Source organism: Miniopterus schreibersii (assembly GCF_964146895.1).
Source record: "Miniopterus schreibersii genome assembly, chromosome: 17".
In the NCBI taxonomy this organism is placed as follows: Eukaryota; Metazoa; Chordata; class Mammalia; order Chiroptera; family Miniopteridae; genus Miniopterus; species Miniopterus schreibersii.
Window position 1 is genome coordinate 5,348,470 of NC_138117.1, and position 23,055 is coordinate 5,371,524.

At 55.5% G+C, this 23,055-nt stretch overlaps 1 protein-coding gene across 1 annotated transcript; it reads left to right on the plus strand.

Moving 5' to 3' along the window:
- The first annotated feature begins 7,830 nt into the window (after positions 1-7,830).
- KCNS2 (potassium voltage-gated channel modifier subfamily S member 2) lies at positions 7,831-13,325 on the plus strand. Its single transcript, XM_081116859.1, has 2 exons — positions 7,831-7,918; positions 8,554-13,325. The coding sequence occupies exon 2, from the start codon at positions 8,583-8,585 to the stop codon at positions 10,014-10,016; it is 1,434 nt and encodes a 477-aa protein (XP_080972985.1). The 5' UTR covers positions 7,831-7,918; positions 8,554-8,582; the 3' UTR covers positions 10,017-13,325.
- Positions 13,326-23,055: the final 9,730 nt, after the last annotated feature.

A 23,055-nucleotide genomic window follows, 5' to 3' on the forward strand; every position in this document is an offset into this window, starting at 1 on the left:
CCTGACGAAACCTCTAAAGCCCACGGATAGACCGGCTCAAGGTGGGTAGGGTCAGGGGGCTCCCAAGAACAATGGTGGCCGACCTGGCCTCTGAACCACTGAGAGCTTCTGCTGAGAGTAGAAAAGGGGGGGTTCTCACATGTGGGCACTTGTCGCCCCCAGAGAGGAGCTGCGTGCTGCAGAGGCGTTCAGAAACCTACCTTCTGTCTTACAAAAATGATCATGGAAACTTCCAGGATCCCCAGGTGGGGAGGAATGGCTGTCACAAGGCCAGCAGGTGAGAATGCAGCATGCCAGAACAAATCCCAGCTCTGTCACTAGTTAGTACGGTAACCTTGAACGTGTAACTCAACCTTTCTGTGCCTGTTTCTTCTCAGATAATGGTAATATGTACCCCACAGGGTTATTGGGAGGGTTAACCTAGTTTATAGTCATGAAATCCTTAGAACAGTGCCTAGTAAGCGTTAGCCTTTGCTGTTATTACAAGGGGCGCCACTTACCTCTGGGAATTCCTGCCTGTTCCCCGTGGCAGACTCCCAGACATTCTACGTCCAGGACCCGCTCTCTGCTCCTTTACTGAAGAGCTTCTCATTTCATTTCAAATCCAGGAAGCTGATCACCTTAATGGACCAATGCACAAGCACTGTGTGGTCTTTGGGACGGGAGAGCTGTAAGAAGGGTGGGGCCCCACAAGCAATCCAGGAATTCGGCCCAGCAGTGAGGCTGTTATGGAAAGAGCCTGGAGTGGAGACTCAGCAAACCCAGAGCAGGCTCAGGCCCTGGAGTAACCATGGAAACAGGAGCCCACAGAGGTATCCAGGGTGTGGGATGGGGAAGTGGGTGGATGGATGGATCGGTGGGAGATGGATGGCTAATTGGGTGGGTGGATGTCACTTTCACAGAGGAGTGGGGGCTAGGGCAGCCCCTGTGGGCACCTCTGAGCTGGGGGCAGTTCGGGGAGCTGGGAATGTGTCTGAGGGTAGACAGTGGGGCCTGATAAAGAACTAGGGGGCAGGTCCGAGAGGGAATCTCGCTGAGAGATTTCTGCTAAGTTGTAAGAAGTAGAGGACTCGGGAGGGGAAGGGGGCATTTCAGCTTCTAGAGCGTCTGAGTCTGTTTTCAGGTTGGAGAGTCTGACCTACCTGATATCCTTTATTTCAAGCTTGTGACCAAGAACCAGGATTGACACCATTCTTCAGATGTGTGGTGTGGGTAAGTTCAGAGCAGAAACCATCATTCTGAGGGAAGGGAAACAGAGTCCTGTCTGAGACTGACCAAGCCTCATGCCAGCTCAGGACTCCTAGCGACACGGGGCACCTGGCCTGCGTCCCAGAGCGAAGTCCTTTGTCCAGGAAACCTCCAGCCGCCTCCACCTCGTGGTGAGCTGAGCAGTGAGTGGGGGCTGTTCTGTGCTCCCTCTCCCCACCTCGGGGGGAAATGGGCGCAAGATGTCTACCAGCTTCTACTCAGCCATGGGCAACAGAAAATGCTGGTGCCCCAGGTTCTCTTCTCCCTGCATCTTCCTCCACCCGTCCCAGTTACATGGGGCTGTACGGTTGAGTTCTGGCCAAAGGAACGTGGGCAGAAGTAAAGCTGCCACTCCGGACCTGGCCTTGAGAGCCTCTCGTGCCATCCTCCATGCTGTCTGCCCTCATCTCCCATCCGGATGCTGAGGATGCCAGGGAAGGACTTCGAGGCCTTGGAGGCTGGCAGAGCTCTAGGTGGCAGGAGCCTGGGCTCTGGAATCACATGTGGAAGGCTGCTCCCAAACATCAGATTAGACTGTAACCTGAGCGAGAAACGGTCCTTTTATTATGTTAACCCACTGGGGTCAGAGGATTTTACAACAGTTAACCTACACTAATTAATCCTGCACCTACCTGAGATCATTAAGAGGGGCAGATTTTGAAACCAGAGAGCCATGTCTGAGTCTAAACACCTCACTTAATGGGCATCAGTAAAAGGAGGCTAATAACAGTACCCAAGAGAGGGCCGGAGGAGAGGAGAGAGCTTGCTACAGGGCTGGTCACATCACAAGTGCTCAGTGATTGGTGTTGGTCACGATTAACCTCTGAAGGACTTGTTGTGTACCAGGCCTTGCTATAGCTCTTTAATGCTTCCTTTAATTCTCACAGTAACCTCACGAGTTAGGGACTAGCATAGATTTTAAAGATAAGGACCATGAGGCATGAGGGGGTAACTGTTTTCTCCACGGATACACGGCTGGACCTGGGGAGCCTAGCTCTAGGGAACATGCCTCACTCAGCCAGTGGCTTCCCTCTGTTCCTACCCTCGCGTCTCCACCGCCAGCTTCGTTTTCCCCACGCTCTTCATCTTCATCAGCTATCCGTTGCACTCCCTGAGCACAGGTGAGGGCCATGAGGTGACCGGCCCTGATCTGGTGTCCCACTGGGCCCACAGAGTAGGGCCAGAGGGAGGAGCTGGGGGCTTCAGCCCAGCTTCAGCCACGCAGAGGAGGGCCAGGAGAAGAGGGACAGCAGAAGCCAGAAGACATGCCTGCGGCAGGCGGAGAGGGAGCCTCTAGACCTCTGGGCTCAGGCTCCTCCTGTGGGCTTTCGAGAGGGCCTGGGAGAGAGCGGAGAGACAGCCAGACTCTGGAAGTAGGTGACAGTAAGACTGAGGGGGCCCTCCCTAGAAGCCATGCTGTCCTCTTGTTAATGCCCCCTGGGGTGACCTTACGTCTAAATTTAATCAAGTTTACCTTAATTATCCCAGCCCTGTTTCAGGATATTCTGGGGAACAGAGTGAAGGGCCCCAGTGGAGCGGTACACAGGGGGCTTACAGGGAGAGCCTCCCGAGGAAAAGGGACTTGGAGCAGGAAGTGTGAGCCGCAGGACCTCAAGGCCCCTGCCTCGTGGGAGCAGGCCCTGTGTATGCCAGCATGCACGGGACACCAGGTCCCCATTCTATGAAAGGACTCAGAAAGGTGACCTTCAGAAACGACCTTTCCCTTGCCTACCCACCTGCAGGGGCACCTAGGGATGGGGGGGCTGTAAGAGGAGAGGAGGGTGGCCTCTGGGGGCAAATCCAAATGGCCTAGGCAAGGACTCATCTATAATAAATGCAGTCTGGCATCCAGAATGAAGGCACAAGCTATGTAATATTCACTGTTGCCTCCTGAGAAAACATTTAATGAGGAATTACACACGTAATGCAGCAAAACTTCTTAAAACCCTTTGTTCCCCAGCGCTGCTCTCATCTCCCCACCAGCCTGTTCCTGCCCTGCCAGCCCTCCTTCCCAAGGCTGAGCTCCTGCTTCCCCAGCTCAGGGCCTCCCCGGCCTGCTTCCCTCGTCTCTTCTGGTCTGCCCTGCCCCTCCGCAGTGTCTCCGTGCCTTCCCACCCAGGCAGGCCTGCCAGCAACCTTGTTCCCGGTCCCACTGCCACCGGAAGCGTAATACAGGCCCAGGAACAGATACCTTTCCAAAGAGGGGAAGAAACCGCGAATTTTCCTAATCACAACTTGTCTCCAAGGTAAATGATTCTGAGAGGCGCAAGCTCGGGCAGAGCTGCAGGAATTGGGGACTGAGGGGAGGCAGTGACAGAGGCACCCAGCCTTTATGGTGCCCCTGCTCCAGGCAGGCACGGACCTATGGGTGGGGTGGGATGGGTTTTCACTGAGCTAAGACACAGCCCCTGCCCTTGGTGCCGACCACTGGGCTGCACTCAGGCACACAGATTCTCAACCTCGAAGACAAATTACCATAACTTCGGGGGTTTTAAGAAAACAGTGATTCCGCGTGGCCTACACCAGGGATTCTGATTTAATTGGTTTGAGGCAAGCCCAAGACATCCAGGGCCATCAGCTATTCTAAAAGGGGTTAATGGGGGGGGGGGGAGAGCATCTGTAATATTTTCAATAATAAAGACAATTTAAAAAATAAAAAAATAAAAATAAATAATAAATAAATAAAATCTCCCCAAGTGATTTCAATGTGCAGCCAAGGATGAGACCCACTAGGCTAACCTATTGTTCCAGCCAACACCCCAGAGCCTGGGGGCTCTGAGCCACATCCCGGGGCACAGTAACCCCTCTCACTGCCTTGATCTACCAGGAGGGAGAGGCCAAGACTCAGGCTGGCACAGAATAACATGAGTCGGAGGCTCGTGAACTCACTGCTGAACCACATATTCAATAGCTATTTAGTAAGTGCTGCAAAAAAAATAATGGAAACTGAGGGGTCCAGTTACTGGGCAGCCAGGCCTTTCTGAGGACATGACATTTAAATCCAGACCTGATGGCAAAGAGAAGCTTGCAATGTGGAGCTGCCGTGAGAGGCAGAGAGAACAGCAGGTGCAACGGCCCTGGGAAGGAGCAAAGGGGCATGTGGCTGGGGCAGAATGGATGGGGAGACACCGGAGGGATGAAGGCTGCGAGCTGGGCAAGGGCGCATACGAAGGGTCTGGAACTGCGTAAGGAAGGGCTTTCCTTCTCAGTGTGACAGGAAGCCCCTGGAAGGTTTTCAGGAGAGAATGGCATGACCTGGCTTGTGTTTTTAAGAGACACTCTGGCTGTGATGGGGAGGGTGGCTTGCAGGGAGCAGGATGGACACAGGGGAACAGCGGACCCCAGCAGGGCCTTGGGTGCCCCGGTGCTCGCACTCTAGGGAGAGGATGAGTCTCAGCTCCCCCGTGGTGGGGAATGTAGGTCAGGCAGCCCGGCTCCCTCAGCCAAGCCGCCAGCGCAGCCCCCTTGCCTGTCAGGGAACACGGCTCTGAGATGTGTGGGCTCGGCTGACATCAGCACTGCCAGCGGAGGCAGAGGGAACAGCCTTCCAGGTGCCAGGATATGGGCCACTGCCTGGGGTCCCTGTGCCCTCTTCCCAGGGAGCCGCTCCCCACCCCTCCATCCTCAGGACCCCCAGGCCAGGCCTTGATGTGGGCTGGAGCAGGCAGCTGCCGCTTAAGATCCGGGCTCAGACCTCTAAATAGCCCATAAACACAGCCAGCCTCCCGGTGCAGAGGGAGGGAGATGGCTCCATCTCTCTTCAGCGCAGTGACTGGGAAATAAACAAGTGGCTCTGCCTGTCACATACACTTAGCCCGCTGCAAAGGCATCTGTCAGACCCACGGAGCTTCTGCTTCAACCTTTCTAAGAAATAACTGCTGTGCCCCAAACTCGGGCTTCTCCTTGAGGCCTCCAAGTTCACCATCCTGCTCAAGGAAAGGTGGGCATGAGAGCTTGTCCTTGACCTCAGGCAAAGCAAACAAGCAGCAGGTACTGACACTGGGCCCCTGAGGGGCTGGAGGACGTGGGCACAGCTCTGTTGGCTGGGGGGGGGGGGGGGGGGCAAGTGGGAAGGAGGGAGGTGGAGGGAGCTGGTGGGAGGAGGGGAAGAGCCGAGGGGGGCACAGAGTGACCCCTGTTGGAAGGGTGAGAGCCCGGAGCCCTGGTGGTCTGCGGAGGCATGGCTGTGAGTGTGGGAGAAACAAAGAGAAGAAGGCAGAGACTCTTCCTCCATGGGCAAAACTCCCACAACCACAGAGGAAGAAGGGATGAGCCGGAGCCAAACCAGACGGCAACAGGAGGAGGCAGGCAGCTAAAGCGGGAGAGGGAGCACAGCCTCAGAATCGCCAAACCCAAGGGTTTTGCGGGTAGGGACCCTCCAAATGCAGCAGGAAAGGTGATTTATGCACCGAGCCAAAGCAGGAGAAGCGTCAGGACTGAGGCCCAGGGATGGGAGTGCTGGGGATGTGGCCCTGCTGCTGAAGCCACACAGACCTGTGGCGGTGAGGCCCCAGGGGCTGCGAGCTACGGGTGGCCAGAGGCCTGGCGGCGAGAGCGCCTGCGAAGGGCTGGAGTGAGTCACAGGCCCCCGGAGCCTGCCCCACAGGTGCTGCTGCTAAAGGCACCTGCGGCAGGGAGAGCTCCCAGCCAGCACCACCCCCGAGGAGTGGCAGGGGGCTGAAAAGAGGGAAAGAAGGAACAACACAGTGGTTACACGTGTATTTACACAGACACACGCAGCAGCGGCAGCAAAGGCCGGCACACTCTCAGCAGCACTCTCATGGGCATGAAAGAGACCCAGGGGCCTCCAGACCCCAGGAAAAGCAAACAACGGACAGGTACAGACGCTGGGCCCCAGCCACGTGTGCGGAGAGCCACAGACTTGAAATGAGAGATCCAGCAGACCTGGGTAGGGAACGAGATGGACACACTCCAAACACAGAGCTTGAAAAAGACAAGAGGGGACAATGGCAATCAATACTGGTGTCTCTCTCCCTCACACACACATACCTCTCAGCGCACCAAACACAAAAGAAAAGGAACACGTGTAGCCTTCCCCCCTCCCCTCCCCCTCCCCCCATGTGCCCGCCTCGCTGGGATCCCCTGCCCTTGCCCAGGCTTGCAGGGACACGGGTGTGGAGCCCTCTCAGCAGGCAATGCACCTGCACACAGCCCCACACACATACCCGGAGGCAGGTGACTGGCACAGGGACAGCTTTCCTCTGGGTGAAGCCAGGCTTCGATCCAGGAAGCTGAAGCCAGGTCAGTGGTCCCCAGGCCCTAGGAGGAACCCCACAGCACTCAAGCTGCACAGAGCGTCTGTCCAGCTAGCATGGCGGTGACTGGGCCACTCGAACAAAGGACAGGCTTTCCACTGTGGCTCTGGCGGCTGCCCCGTGAGTCCAGAGCCACACCACTTCTGACCAAGACCTGCGATGCCCTAGTCTTTACAAATAAGGGCCCTGCAAAAGGACTGAGCAACCAAAGGAGAAGGCCTGGGACCCAGAGGCTGTGGGTCCGTTTCTGAGCGTGGGGCCACCTTAAGGAGCAAACTTAAGAGGCCAAGAGCTCAGATCTGGGCCGTACTCTCCTGGGGGATGGGGGCACAAGTTCTGAGGACATCCACACTGGACTGGCACCCCACAGCCTCCCCCGTGTCAGCACCCCCCTCATTGCCCCACCGAACGCCACACTGTACGCAGAGCTCCGGGTCCCTGAGGTGCACATACACCGCTCACGTCTCCCCATTCTCATCAACGCGGCACACACGCCGCCAAGTCCCACCGTCCTCGGCGCGCACACGCGCGCACGTCTCCATCGCTCCTCGAAGGCCCACACACCACACGGGCCTGTGCACACCCAGGCCCACGCAGAGCTCCCACGCAGAGCTCCGTGACTCCCTCCCACGCCGAGGGGGCCCGCGGAGCCCGAGCTCACGCCTGCCGCCCCTCGCCCGCCCTCCCGCGGCCTTTCCCGACCCCCGGGCCGCCCGCAGCTTCAGGAAACTTCTCGTCAGGTCGCTGCGGGGGTCGGGGATCCCCAGTCCCTGCAGCCCTGCCCTTCCCGCGACGCGGCCCGCGCCCCTCCTTTTCCAGCGGGCTCCCGCCTGAGACCCGGCGGGAAGGTCACCGCGGGCGCCCGGGGGGCGGGGGGGCAGCCACAGCTGTCTCCGGAGAGGGCCGAGGGCTCGGGGAGGTGCCCGAGCGGAGCGGGGCGCGGAGGGGCGGCCGTGACGTGCGGGAGGAGCGGCGGCGGCGCCGGCGCTCGCGAGTCTGGGGCGGCGGCCGCGCCCGGGGCTGGGCGCGCGGAGCTGTCCGTTCAGCACCGGCGCGCGGGGCGCGGGCTCCGCTCCCGCTCGGGCTCCCGCGGCCGCTGCCCCTCGTGCGGGAGGAGGGGCTCTCGGGCCGGGGAGGCGGCTCTGCGAGCGTCGGGGCCAGCAGCCACCTGTGAGCCTCCTGCAACTGCGGGCGGCGGTGGCATCTCGGGCCGGAGACAGCAGAGACGCTCGGCGGACCCCGCCCGCCCGCCCGCCGGGCGCATCCACGGGCGCACACACACCCGCGTCCGCGCGCACACGCACAGCCCGCCCGCAGCGGCGGCCGCAGCGATGCTCGCCAGCAGGTCGGGGAAGTTTCCCGCCGGCCCTGGCCACGGGCCCCAGCGCTCGCAGGTAAGCGCTTCCCGGACGCTCCCGGCGAAGCCCCGCTGCTCGGCCGGGGAAGGCGCGGCGCGCGGCGCACGCGGCCGGGGGGCAATGCGCCCGGAGGCGGGGAGGCCCGGGGCGGGGGCAGGGGACTCCAGTCGTGGGGGGCTGGCCCCAGGGGATGCCGGGGATGCCCCTCGCCCCCAGCCAGCCTTTGACAGACTCTCGCGGTGAATTTCTCCGCCTCCCTCCCGAAGCTACGCGCCCCCAGCTCGGCCCAGCCCTGCCCGCGCGCATCCCGGCTCCGGTCCCGCCTGTCTGCGGCGAGCGGGCGGGGACGTCTCCTCGGCGCGCCCACGGGCAAGGTCCGCTCGCAGCCCCCTTTCCTCCCAGAGCCGCGGGGGGCGCGCCTCCCCAAACCCGAAGCGACCCACAGGACCCCCCTGGATGGGGGCGGAGGCGCGGCCGGGCAGGCGGAGACATACCCCGCCCCGCAGCCTTTCCTTGGGAGGGGTCCCCCCCACCCCCCGACCCCCAGCACCATTCCTCCCATCTCAGTGCCCTTGGGCACCCAGCGGCCCGCCTGGAGACGCGCGGGGAGGAGGAGAGGGGCGCGCCCCCGACCCCCCGCGCTCACCGGTGCGGGCCCCTCCCGCCGCCAGGTGTAGCGCCCCCGCGCGGCGCCGCCAGCATGACCCGGCGGAGCCCGTGGGGCGCGGCGGAGGCCCGCGTGGAGGAGGGCGACGTCCGCGTGAACGTGGGCGGCTTCCGGCGGCGGCTGCGCTCGCACACGCTGCTGCGCTTCCCCGAGACGCGCCTGGGCCGCCTGCTGCGCTGCCGCTCGCGCGAGGCCGCGCTGGAGCTCTGCGACGACTACGACGACGCGCGGCGCGAGTTCTACTTCGACCGCAACCCCGCGCTCTTCCCCTACGTGCTGCACTTCTACCGCACCGGCCGCCTGCACGTCATGGCCGAGCTCTGCGTCTTCTCCTTCAGCCAGGAGATCGAGTACTGGGGCATCGACGAGTTCTTCATCGACTCCTGCTGCAGCTACAGCTACCACGGCCGCAAAGTGGAGCCCGAGCGCGACGCGTGGGACGAGCAGAGCGAGCGGGACAGCGCCTCGCCCTCCTTCGACGAGATCCTCGCCTTCTACCGCGACGCCTCCAAGTTCGACGGGCAGCCCCTGGGCAGCTTCCGCAGGCAGCTGTGGCTGGCGCTGGACAACCCGGGCTACTCGGTGCTGAGCCGCGTCTTCAGCATCCTGTCCATCTTGGTGGTGTTGGGGTCCATCATCACCATGTGCCTCAACAGCCTGCCGGACTTCCAGATCCCCGACGGCCAGGGCAGCCCCGGCGAGGACCCCAGGTTCGAGATCGTGGAGCACTTCGGCATCGCCTGGTTCACCCTGGAGCTGGTGGCCAGGTTTGCGGTGGCGCCGGAGTTCCTCAGGTTTTTCAGGAATGCCCTGAACCTCATCGACCTCATGTCCATCCTGCCCTTCTACATCACCCTGGTGGTGAACCTGGTGGTCGAGAGCACGCCCACCTTGGCCAACTTGGGCAGGGTGGCCCAGGTCCTCAGGCTGATGCGCATTTTCCGCATCTTGAAGCTGGCCAGACACTCCACCGGCCTCCGCTCCCTGGGGGCCACCCTGAAATACAGCTACAAAGAGGTGGGGCTGCTTTTGCTCTACCTCTCCGTGGGGATTTCCATCTTCTCCGTGGTGGCCTACACCATCGAAAAGGAGGACAACCACGGCCTGGCCACCATCCCCGCCTGCTGGTGGTGGGCCACCGTCAGCATGACCACCGTGGGGTATGGGGATGTGGTCCCGGGGACCACAGCGGGGAAGCTGACCGCCTCGGCCTGCATCCTGGCAGGTATCCTAGTGGTGGTATTGCCCATCACCTTGATCTTCAATAAGTTCTCCCACTTCTATCGGCGCCAGAAGCAACTTGAGAGTGCCATGCGCAGTTGTGACTTTGGAGATGGAATGAAGGAGGTCCCTTCCGTCAATTTGAGGGACTACTATGCCCATAAAGTTAAATCCCTCATGGCAAGCTTGACAAACATGAGCAGGAGCTCACCAAGCGAATTAAGTTTAAATGATTCCCTAGAGTAGCAGGGAGGACTTGTGGCCCTCAGACCCACATTGTTGAGCTGCCTCTAGTGGCTCTGGCACAGTCCAGGCACCTTAGGGTGATGGCGGAAGGAGCATGGCCAGCCCCAAAGGGGGGAGAGGCGTGGGCTATGCGCCCAGGTTGCTTCTACAGTTCTTAGAATCATTTTTAGAGGGTGGTGTGCCTGGCACCATGCCTTTGCGCCTTTCAGTGAAATGACACTCACTGGTATTTGCATCATGGGCATAAAATGTTCACATTTCTGCTGGATGAGTACCCCCCAGAATGCTAATTTCTCTGTTCACTGTGTGCTCTACTCTAGTGCTCGTGGCCCAGTCCTGTCTGTGAGGTTCTCGTGCTTTTTTCAAGGTTGTCGTGTAAGTTTCTGTACATGTCTGTCCAGTGGAAACACATCTATGGGGTCAGCAAGGAGATGACGGGGTTTTGCTCACGTCATGTGAAAACAAACAAATCTCAGTTTTTTTATTCATTTAGTTTTAATACCGAAACAGAGAATGTGAGGTTAAGCACATGGCCAACGCAGGTCTGTGAATTGTGCTATAAATGATCTGCGGCTCTATGACTTGCATGGATACACTGGTCACCTTTAGAACTACGTGTGCTAATGTTCATCTCTTAGATGTTGCTCTTTAGAGAATGTTACTCTGTTAAACATGTAGTGAAGATAAGAATTTGTTTCCTAGAATAGATGCTTTAGGGACAGAGCCTCAGCTAAACATAGGCCAAGTTGTAGGATGCTTAAAGACTTTTTCAGGCCTCTGGCTTTCCTAGGGTGACCGTGGAGGCATTTCTTTCTGGCGGAGGTTCCTGGTCTAGCCTATTTGGCCTAACTTTGCTATGTCTTAGATATTAGCATGTTTTTGAAATATTTATTTTTTAAAATGTTTAGTAATAAGATGTTGTCTTTCTCAACTAAAAAGAGGTTTAGTGTTGTGTTGTTTCCCTGAGGCAAACGTTGTTGGGTTGCTAGCAACTTCGTTGCCTGCGCTGCAAGCTTGTGAAACGAGAGCCCTTTTATTTCCAAGCAGATTGACTTGGATAAATTTGCCTCTAGAATATAGTACGTTTTGTGCAATGCCGTGACTTCCCCGCAGTTCCGGGTCTGGTGTGGAAATCTGGTGGTGTGGAGCGTGTACTCAAAATACAGAAATGCGTGAAGGCTGTGCTGCCTCCCCAGGGCGGAAATCCTGCAGGTCTTCTTTCCGCTTCAGCTGCCGGTTGTTGGAGGAGGGAGCGTAGAGCGCAGAGAAAAGGAGAGAGCTGTAAGACAAAACGTCGCTACTGTCATAAACAACTGTAAACTTCTTGAAAAGCGCAGTGCTATTTAAAAGACCTTTAAACTTCTGAACTTGTGTTGAAGGTTGAGAACTCTTTCCTTCTCCGAAATGCCTCTCCCCTCTCCTCCCTCCCCCTCCCCCTCTTCTGTTAGTTGGCACATGACATTGTGCAGGGGAACCTAGGCCCCTTTGTAGGACAGCCTTTATTACCTTCTAGGTAACCAGGTGGCTTTACAGTTGGCTCCCATTGTGGTTCGGTCTTTGGAAAGGCTGCAGAATCTAGGAGTCCAAGCGTGGAGTTAGGCAGGCCTTTGGTCCACGACTTGGGCCTTCCCTAGATGGGCCCATTTTGTGTCTTAGTTGAAAGTAATACATACCTCATGGGAGCGTGGTAAGGATCTTGTCAGAAGGCTTCATGCACTTGTAGTTGCCATGGATACTACAGCCCAAGGGATTTGGTTAGACGAATGCGCCAGTCACATGTGCCCTCGAGTTCCCAGTTCAAATCCTTCCATCGGACTGGAGCCGCATGGGGGTGGGGAGGTGACCACGTCCTGGTGCCTGATGGTCTGCCATCCGCATCTGTTTCTCAGAAGCATTAGGAAAGGGTGAGACGGCTTAGGGGCAAGGGCCACCGAGTTAGAAGAGCAGGGTTACTTTTCAGAGTTTGCACATGGAGCACTCGGCTTTGGCCGATGTTCCTAGTGCTAGAAGGAGAGAATTTACAGAATCAGCCCTGGCGGCACTGCAGGCAGGTGATGGCGCAGACACGTGAGGACTCTTCGGTTTGCCAAAACTGACAGTGTCAGGCCACCCAGCGTGGTCTCCACAGTCACCGGCCACCAAGCTTGTGAAAAGTGGAGACAGGGAAGGAGGCAGAGTAACAGTCACTCTCATGAGTATTTTCCTAAATAGACAGGTTTTACCACCAAAAAAGAGATACCCATGGTGGCTGCTCTTGCAGATGTGAAAGCTGGAATACTTGACTTTTCATTTTGGTAACGACTTGCATTTATTTGGTGCCTTTCATTAGGGGATCCCAAAGTGCTTTAGAGACTGTCTTTTTAACACCTCTTGTACATACATATACTTGTATAAAGTTTTCCTTTGCCCATCCTGGAACTCAAGTCACTTGCGAGCATGAGAGTGTCCTAATAGCATCAAGTACTCCAAGGGATGGTTTCAGGTAAGAGGGAGAGAGACCAACTCTGTTGGCTCAAACACAAGTTAATTCCCACCAAGGATGGAGACTGAACTGTGACCCAGGAATAAACGACTTTCCCCTCCCCTAAAGCACCATCAAGGTGTGAAGTTCACAAGTGCTCACAACTGGGCTTCGATGGATCTTCTGGACAGCATCTTACGTAGCCATGGTTCTGGTCCCTGCAGGGAGGGTCATGGTAATTCTCTGCTCTGTTTCTGGAGTTCAGAATATACGTATGAAATGACATCATTGGCCACCAGGCTGTCAAACGGACCCATAAACCTCCTCCAGGGGCCACAGTGGAAGCTCCGGACCATGTGTTGCCAGCAATTGGCTTAACAGCAGCATCACTCCCCACGTTTGGAGGTGTCCTTTTCAATGCCACTGGGACAAATATACACGCCAGGCTTTCCTCGCCTTTTATGTGATGAGCATTTTGAAAGTGCCGTTTGGGCAGCGATGCTGTGTCTTCACTGAGTAGGTGCATGTTCGTTACAGGTCTGTGTTTGCTGCCAAACCCCCGCGTTTCCTGGGTTTGCTGCCGAGGAGGGGCATGTTGTAATGCCGAGCTGATCTGCAGCTCCTGAGGTAGTAATTGCTGTTTAATATTCACATTTCTTATTTCTACTTATCTTAGTCCTCAGATCATTGAACGACCTGCTAATTCTTGCCTGGTTTTAAAGAAAATGACTTGTTAGGCATTTGGGGTAGCAGTGATCTGTGTGTTAGCTACTTGAAGGCTTAACTGGTATTTCCTGTATGTTTTAACAGCATGACTTGTCACAGAGTTGTAATTTAAAAATTGAGAACGCAGTATTTGCCGTGTCAGTGTGTGAACACTCATTGCCGGGCTGCTGTGCGCAGCGCCTCGCTTGGGGCTCCGCGCCCGGGCTGGGAACGCGGGGCCGCGCAGGCTCCGGACTCCGCCTCGCCCGGGAGGGCGTGCGGACCACACAGAGGGAATGCACGCTTCCTGGGCACCTCGGCTACAAGGGGGTGGCAGGCACAGGGGCGTCCAGCGCTGGGCACTGGCTTCCCGAGAAAGGGCTCCTTCGTGAGCGTTGGTTGGGAAGGAGGAGCTGTTACTGGTTCTTTGTGGGCATAGAGAGCTGGGCCCCATTTCTACCAGGATCTAGAGCCTCCCTCCTGCTTTGTAGGATGGTCACTTATTGTCAGACCCTGGGGGAAACGCTCCCTGCGGGATTCCCCTTCCCATCTGCTCAGCACCAGGAATGGGCCTGCAGTGACAGCCACGTCCCGCCTGGGTGCCATTCCCTCTGCTGCTCTAGTACCTTCCTGCACGTAATTTGGGTGCTGGGTAACCCGGGGTCCCGGCTGGTGTGGGGTGGATATTGCTAGGGGGGACACAGAACCGGCCCTCAGCACCTGCTTAACCCAGGAGTGACTTAGACTCGGAGCCATTCCCAAGGCCACGGCGACTCTGTGGGGAGGTCACTGGCTCACTGGGCCTTCAGTTCTGTGGTCTCGGGCATATCCGTAGGCCTCTCTGAGCCTTATATCCCATCGCTGCAAAACGAGACGGTTGGATCAGCTCGTCTTTAAAGCCCTGCCCAGTTCACACCTCAACGTATAAACAGGATTTCTGCATGGCTCTACCCCCTCGTTACAGCAGTGAGCAGATCCGAGTCCAAAATCTGTCCTGAAGCAGGACACACACCCCTTTCTCCTGGCTTTCATTTCTCTCTTCAGTAGCCAACCACACAGACGGCATTTTCAGGGGCAACACCACCAGAGAAAGGCTTGGGCTGGTGTCTGTGCCAGGTGAACAGAGCTTTAAAATAATCAATGAGTGTCTCCTCTGGGCTTTTAGCCATTTACACCTAATCCAAGTTCCTATTACTAAACATCGTTAGAGAGGAAAGTCACATCAGACCCACTTGGCCTCAGGGCTTTCACCCATGTATGTTTCCCTTGGTGAAGATTGGCGGGTCCCCCACCCCTGTGCCCAGGAGGTTTTTGGGCCCCACCGAGGGCCCATAAGTGCCCAAGGTCAGGTGGGTCTCTCCCATCGCGGATTTAACTCTCACTGCGGAGTGGTGGCACCTGCAGGTGTCCCCTTCTGCATAATCTGCAGGAAGGCATGGTGACTTGTTAACCTTGTCCCTGGTCTCAGGGCAACTGAGAAAGGGCAGCCTGGACCTCTGTGCAGCCCAGGGAGGCACACGAGGTTCCCACAGTCCTCGCATTGCCACCAAGTGGGGTGGAGGGCATCTCCCTCCATCGGGTATAAATGGATGTTCCGGGGTGTTTGGGGCCAGGCTGCCTGCATCTTAAAAGGGAAAACAAACGCCTCCCTCGAGGAAAGAACTTACATCCTGCACTCGCATGGTCATGGCCTCCTACTGTTTTCAGGAGGACTTTTAACTGGCGTCTCTACCCAAGGACCTTCTCTGGGTGGCACATCCAGTTGATCTGAAAATCTGGATCATTTTCCTCCCGCTGTGACCTCATTTGTCAATATCACCATGTTCTCCAAAGCAAATGACAGTGTCTGCAGGTGACAAGCTGGTGCTCCCAGGGTGTAGACATACAGCCTCAGAGACGTGGCCCACGGGGAGAGGTGCAACAGAGGAGGAGAGAGGAAAGCCTAGGAGCTGGTGCAAGTCCCTGCGGAAGTGAAAGGGGACAGGAGGAAGCCAGGGGACAGAGGAGCAGGGGGAGAGGGCGCAGAAGGAGCGCGCGAGTAAAGGGAAGGCAGGGAGCAGTGAGGGAGGAAGGCAGTAGCTTCAGAGAGTAAGAGAGAGTGTGTTTAATGAAGTGATTTTAGGCCTTTGGTTGAACTCATTTTATTTTTGGTCCACATAGCATGTTCTTAGTCCACCAGAGGCCTCCTGGGGGGTACTTACTGCTGGAGTCAGCTTCCGCCCCCTGCACCCACCCGGCACCTGCACCGCCCTCCCCGCGAAGGGTCCACAGTCTGCACGAGACACGCGGAAACCACCGAGAGCCTTCAAGGGGAAGAGGGCAGAAAGGACACAGGGAGGGAAGGGAAATGCTTCCCCTTGAAGATGAGACTTCTGGGTTACAACCAGAAAGAGGGCCAGGTGTTGGCAGACAGAGGTGGTGTGGGGAGGCGGGAGCAGCGAGGTGGAGGGAGGGGAAGGGAAGAAAGCTCCACGACAAGGCCAGGAGGCCCACGCAGGCCGGCATGTGCGAGGCACATGTTGCTCGGTGCTCCTGAAAAGAAGCAGGGCACGCCCGTCCAGAGGAAAGCCTTGGGCAGGGCTCGAGCTTTGTTCTTCTGTCACTGGGGTGGAGCGTCCTGACCACATGAATGCCCTCGGAACGTGACTGCAGCAGCTTGGAGGCGTGGGAGAGGCCAGGGACCTAGCTGAGGTCATTGCCATAGTGCAGGCTGGACTGGGGGGAGTGGGCTGCAAGGAAGGGCCAGAGCCAGTCGCCAAGGAGACAGACTCCACAGGACTCCATCAACACCGACCAGATGTGGGGATGGCTCCTGGGTTTCTGACTTAATTGGTAACTGGGTGGATGGGTGGGTGGTCGGGCCAGGAAGAGAGACAGAGAATACTTGGCTCCCTCCCCGAGGCTGAGCAGTGTGTTGCCTAAATAAATGCCTGAGGGACACACAGATGGAGGCCTGCGGAGGGCAGAGGGAAGCCTGGGACCAGATTGTTAACCGAGCGATGCAGTTGAGACCATGAGTAAGGTGGCCCAGGAAGGGACAGAGAGAAACAGAAGGAAAGAAAGCCGGACCCCTGCAGTGAGGGGCAGCTGTCGGGATGAGAGAGGCCCAAGGCCTGCTTTTCTCTGCTGGCCCGTTACCCCATGTCTCCTTCCCCCTGAGGAACCCCAGTGGGGGATGTCCACTGCAGGCCTCGGCTTTCCTCATTTCCTTATTTTACCTGTGTGACCGCTCTGTTCCTGCCACTCTTTCCACACTGCTCTCATGAGGATCACTAGGGCCTTCCTAATTCCTAAAAGCCAAATTCAGCAGCCCCTCCTCAGGTCTCAAGCGCCCCCCGATTCTTTGACCGAATGCCCCGCTCTCTAAGTTCTCTGCATTCCCTCCTGACTTCTGGACACTGCACACGGCCGCTCCTCCCTCTCACTGCGTCTTCCTCTTCCTGACCCTCCTCGGGGTGCATTTCCCGCAACCTTCGGTCCTGAGCGGCCTGCGGCACTCTTTGCCCAAGTCATAGCTTCAACCAGCATGCAGATGACTCGCAGGTCTCCTCGTCTGACCCTGCATCAGTCCCGAGCCCCAGACCCACTGCCCAAGTGCGTTGGGAAGGCACCGTGTCCAGCAGCGGACTCACCTTCGCTCCAGACTTGTCCTTCCTCCAGCCGCCTCCTTCACGTCTGTAAATGGGACCGCGGGGCTCTCAGCCACTCAGGTTACAACTTCAGTCATCTTGGATCCTGTCCCCTTTCCTGTCCACTTACCACAGCACCCACTCCTGGCAGCTGCCAAGACCCGTATTAGACATAAGGGAGGTGCATGTAAAAGGCACGGCTCCCAGCTCTTAAGCACTGTAGAGGGGGAGCCGCTTCATTGTGTGTTGAAGCCAACTGGGGAGATCAGATGACTTCAACTAACGAAGTCAGACTCCTGGGGGTGGGCCCCAGGCATCCGCACTCTCGAGAAGCAAACAGGTGACCTGGATATAAGTGGTTTTTGACCCCTGTGGAGAAACAGTCCCAGGGACACCCTGACAGTCCTCGCTCTCCTCACCCCACCCCCAGCAGGACAGCAGGTGTTATCAGCGCTGGTTTCACAGGACCCGCACATCGGTCCCTCCGCCCGGTTCCCCTCCTCGAGTCCGCCCTTTCCTGCAGCGCCTGCCGGGCTCACCTTCCCCTCCTGGACCTCAGGCCTGCGGGGGCTTCTTTGGCCCCTGTGGTGGGTGCTTCTGTTGGACGCTACTGCAGACACGAAGGGTCGCCGCTGAGGAAGCGGAGTCCGCGTGGGCCCGTTGAGGCTAAAGACGGAGAAAACGGCTCATTTAGGAGGGAGCTGCCTTCCAATGGGGTCACCAGCGACAGGCCTCAGGGACATGAGAGAATTGTAACAAGGGACACACAGAGCTGCCAGCACAAAGGGCCTGAAGAGTTGGCGGACAGGCTTACCACCTGTCCAGGGGTGGCCAATCTTGAGTCCTAGACCAACTGCCTCCCAGAGACACTTGGGGTCTGTCCAGCGCCGCGTCGTCTCTGGACACCCAGGGATGTGGCATGAGGCAGGCACTGGGGGAACAGGGTAGACAAAGAATTGGGGGATCGCAGGGAAGTTTTTTTCCACTCGAAACTCTCTTCGCCGCCTACATCCCCAGACATTTAAAGAATTCTGAGCTATTTTCAGAGCTCCTATGAAAAGAACTGAGGTGTTAGCAGTCAGACACCCATCCAACCATTTCCTAGGAGGAGAGCTGGCACGACTCACTTTTGATCTGACAGCTTTGTATTGATTTTCCTGGCAAACTCTGTGGGCCTACCAGGGCCGACTGTGCCAGGAACGCTGCACTGTAACCTGCGCGCTCGGGGTCAGCCACGACAAAGGCCACCGCCACGGGGGCGTGGCCTGCATCTCTCTGTGGAACATGAGGGGGAAAGGGGAGAATCCGCAGTGCTCAGAGCCAAGGGTGTCCCTGGGCTTGGGCACTGCGGGCTGAAGGGAAGGGGCCGGCTTTCCCGCCTCTCCCAGGTCTGAGGGTGCAGGGCTGCCTTGGGAATGAGGCGCCGGTGGGAGCCGATGCCAGCCCGGAGGTCATTCTGGGTCCTTTCCTTTCTCGTGGTGGTGAAGTCACTGCCACTCTGCCCTTCACTCTGCCTGGAACCTGGGGACAAACGATTTAAAAGGTTTAACTATATTACTGTGTAATTTGCCAATTTTAAAACATGAGATCACCAAATGTCCCGTCACCTCATTTTCAAAAACTCCCTCATGTTAAAAATAAAATAGAAATTCCTGTCAGACCAGAGTGTCCTCCCGACCTTCACACTTCCCTGAGTTTCCACCTCCCCATGGGAAGGTGTAAATGCGTCACGAAGCTTTCAGCCAGCAAGACGCTCTGAGCCCTGGTGCTGAGGACTCGTTTGTGCTGTTATTTCCTGGGTGAGCTTGATGCCTGGAAGTCGAGACGGGCAGATGTCACCTATTCGGGGTGACTAGAGGGCTGGTCTCCGCACACGACGCCAGGAAAGGAACCGAGGGGCAGAGGTCAGCTGAGGGCCACTGTCCAGCAGGGTGCAAAGCCCCTCGCCAGGCCCTGTGCGCAGTGGAACGGGGGCGACCTCTCTGTACCTTCACAGGTGCCGCTGGGCGAAAAGGCCCCTCAGATGGCCCCTCAGGAGCAGGTGTGAAATGTCACGTGTGTATCTGAGTACCTGTGCATGTGTGTGCCTGTGAGTCTGTGCGTGTCTGTGTCTCTCTTTGCCTGGGCACTTGCATGCCTGTGTGTCTGTCTGCATGAGTCTGTGTGTCCATGTGTGTGTCTGGGTGCATGTGCGTGGGTAGGTGGGTGTGTCTATGCCTCTGTGAATGTGGGGTGACCTGAAAGGGGGTAGCCCTGCCCTTTAGGAGACGGGTGGACACAGCTGCTCTCCAGGGCTCCAGCCAGACCTCACTCCATACAGAGGCTTTCTCCGCACCCCGCCCAAGTTAAATGGCAGTTTTCTCCCACCCAGTGTCTCTCCCTTACATCTCACAGTACTTTTCCTCCTTAGCTCTTACTGCAATCTGTCATTTTTGTCTGTCACCCCCATTACTTGGAAGCATCATGCAGGGATATTTATCTCCAGTGCCTGGCACAGAGTAAATGCTGACAATAAATGAACTGAGGGTCCAGGTAAAGTATGGGGTAGGGTCCTCTCCTTGCAAGTGATGCGAGAGAAGTCGTGGGTCTGGGGAGTTGATCGGACCTGCTGCGTTACTGAAGCAAGGGTTGGGAGGCCTCCATGAAGGGGTGTCGCTGTGTGGACATCTTTAGCAAGCCTCCCAGGCTGGAGCCCTGTGACCTGCTGGTCAGGCAGAGCCACTACCAGCAGGACTGGAAGGGACAGCCTCCCTGCCGTGCACATTTCTGAATGAGCCCAGAACTGAGGGAGGGCTGCCAAGGCGTCTGCTGGGTGTGACTGGTAGACATGTGGCAGGCAGTCAGACATGAGAGCAAGGGCGATGGGCCAGGTACAGAAGGTCACCATCAGGGAGGAAAGCCCCAGGTGCCTAGCGACGGGCAATTGTAGGCTGGGACCTCATCCCCAGGGTGACCTTTCCTCCCCTAGCATATGGCTGGTCATTCGGTTTAGATCCCTTGGCCTTTCCTCCCTAGAGATAACATTTAGGCCTCATTGTGTTTCAGCTCCAGGCCCAGAAAAGCAGCAAAACCAGACAAGTGACCCCATGGCTGACCTCAGGACCAGCTGTGTTGGATAATGACCCCTGCCCTGGGGCTGAGCAATCAATCAGTGGAGACCCTGACCCCAAAAGGACACACCTGGAAATCTGCTCAATATTCTACTGGGATCTTCCCCTAGGACCTCCCCTAAAATCTCCACCCTTAAAACCCTTAGGATGGAGGACCCAGCACCCAGCCTGCTCTCCTTCCCTGGAGCACACAGGGGTCTTTCCCTTCCTCCCCACCCCCCAGGGGCATCGCCTTTACTTTCCTCACTTCTAAGGTCCAAGGAGCCTTCCTTCGCCTCTATAACTTGTTTCCTGAGCCCATTTCTTATACCACTCACTTCTTCCATCTCTGCAACTTTCTAAATAAACTTTCTCTTAGAGTTTGGGTCGACCCATGAACCAGGAGGTCATCGATTTGATTCCTGGTCAGGGCACATGCCTGGGCTTTGGGTTCAATCCTCAGTAGGAAGTGTACAGAGGCAGCGAATCAATGACTCGCTTATCACGGATGTTTCCATTTCTCTATCCCTCTCCCTCTATCTAAAAAAAATCAATAAATATATATATATCTTTTTAAATAAGAAATTAGCAACCCATCAGGTTTGTGTGAAATTGGAATAATTTTGCATTAAGAACTTGCATTGTTTGGACTTCCATGATCACCTGCCAGATTCAAAATCTAAATCCTATCCCAGGCCACTACTGAACTCGTTAAAGCAGTTAATTCAACCTCAACACCGAAGTGCCTTGCTGAGACTTGTCAAGGCCCAGGGTCATTAGTCAGTTAACATCAGGTATAATTTCCAAAGACCACATTCTAAGCATGCGAACTGATTGATGGTCATCAGCTGGTGGGCTTTTAACATAAACATCTCTATACTTCATGAAAGGCCAGCAGAGAACGCACTCGTGGACTTGCACAGACTCATTAATAACGAAACAGCTCTCCGCTTCAGATTCCTCAGTGCGGCTCGTTTTTTAACATCAGAGACTTGGGTTGCCAGGGCTGTTCTGTCTTCTCATTTGCATATTTTTGCTTGGAATATTTTCTGTTTAAATAGGAGGGAAAGCTGTCGTGGAATAAATGGAAGGGAACGCACAGCTGCGGCGCTGCCCCCGCCGGCACTCTCTGCACTCACGGAACGTTAGAAAGAGAATATTTTCAAGCCGAGAGCCTTCATCTCAGGTTTCTTCTAGCTTCCACTCAACTAATTACAGTTCACCTTGGCAAATTCTCTAAACACGGAAAACACAACTAGTTGCAGGCACTGGATTTTGTACCTGAAAGAATTTAAAACTCAGTGTTTAGTGCTTCCTCATAACATGGAAAGACTTATTTTTCTGTTGAGGAAATGTCAGGTTTGACACTATTTTGTCCTTTTGGGTTACAAATTTCTATCATGCCAAAACAAACTATTTCCCTTTGCTCCCCTTCATTTACTTTCTTCATACCCTTCTCTCTGCGCTTAACCTAATGACTTCTGTGCTTTAATTGTAATAGCGTTTGGAAGCATTTCAGTTTGGTGGAAGAAAGGACAATGATAAGCTAATAATGTGAGATAAGGTCATGGCAGTTGGGTCTGGGATGCCAGGAAGCAGAGTTCAGTCTTAACCTGGTAGGTAGAGTTGGGTGAATAGAAGAGTGACCCCAACATCAGAATTTTAATTTAAGGAGCTTAGGGTTGAGGAATTCTTATAAACTATTTGTTTGAATAGGCTCTCCAACCCCCCTTCTCCCTCTCTTCTTCTTGTGGATGCCTATTATCCTTATATTGCTCTTTCTGATGGCATTAAGAGTGCTCATGGAGTTCTTTCATTTTTTTTATGCTCAAGTTCTCTCTTTCTTCTTCCTTCTGTGTCATTTCTAGATTTCTATCTTCAGTATCACTAATTCTTTCATCCATCTGGTCAGCTTTACTTCCTATGCTCGCTAGTTCACTCTTCATCTCTTTTATTGAGTGTTTCATCTCCAGAATTTCTATTTGGTTCTTTTTTAAAGTTTCAATCTCTTTGGTAAAGTGCTTGTTTTGTTCGTTGATTTGGTTCACTAAACTGCCCATTGTGCTTTCTTGAATATTGTTGAGGTTTTTTTCAGAACTGCAATCTTGAATTCTCTGTCATTTAAGTTACATATTTCTATGTCTATGTTTTCTGGAGATTTTAAATTTTCTTTCTGAGCAGCGTCACCTTGATTATTCATGGTATTTGATGGATTCCTTCTCTGTCTAGGCATCTATATATGAATGGCACTTCTGTAGAAGCTTGATAATAAGGTCTTCCTATTGTTTTCCAGTAGGTGTTGCTGAATCACAAGTTTTTTTTTTTAGCTCTCTTGCACTTCTCTGGCTTTTCAGATCTCTGTGGAAAATGGCCTGTGTTCCCTGGAAAGGTGGGCACCTCCCCTGTGATCTGGTTGTTCCAGTACCAGGGGACAAACCCCACAGGAGAATGCAGTTGGTGATTGGGCTCCTAATCTATGAAATACCAGTGCTGTCACCACAGCCAAATGCCACTAGCAGTACAGCTGTGATATGTGGGGATGGGCTGAGCTGGGGGAACCCAGCTGCCTCACTTGTTGCTTTGCCCTCCATGGCATCTCCCCTACACCTCTGTCTAACCCTGGGATTAATCAGAGAGTGAGCCCTTTGCTCAGGGTACTACAGAAACTGTAGTACCAGTTCTTGGGTTTGCAGACAATGTTCTCTACAATCTGACATGAAGGGTGAGGAGAGGTGAGCTCTGGGAGGTTAAGGGAAGGTGGCCAGGCTCTGTGGCTTTGTTTCTGTTTGGAATGCCAATTGCCAGAGAACCGTGGCTGCACCTCTGTGCTTTGTCCCTTCCCAGGTCACTGGGCTCAGCTGCAGCTTGTATTGCCCACTCCTGCAGGAATACTCACGAAATAAATCCCTTTGCTCCTTTCAGCTAAAGGGAGTGCCAGCTACAACCTGATTTCTCCCCTCTCTGGGCTGAGCCCCACAGTAAGCTCCAGGCTGCAGGGCTGTGTCTGTGGCTCCTTTGAGTTCTCCCTTGAAGAGGCTGCTTTTTAAACTCATTAAAATAACTTGAAAACTCTCTTTCCTAAGCATCATGATTAATCAAGCCCTACCTAGATTTGACGTTTTCTCTCATGGCTTTCGGTTCCTTAAAACTTAATG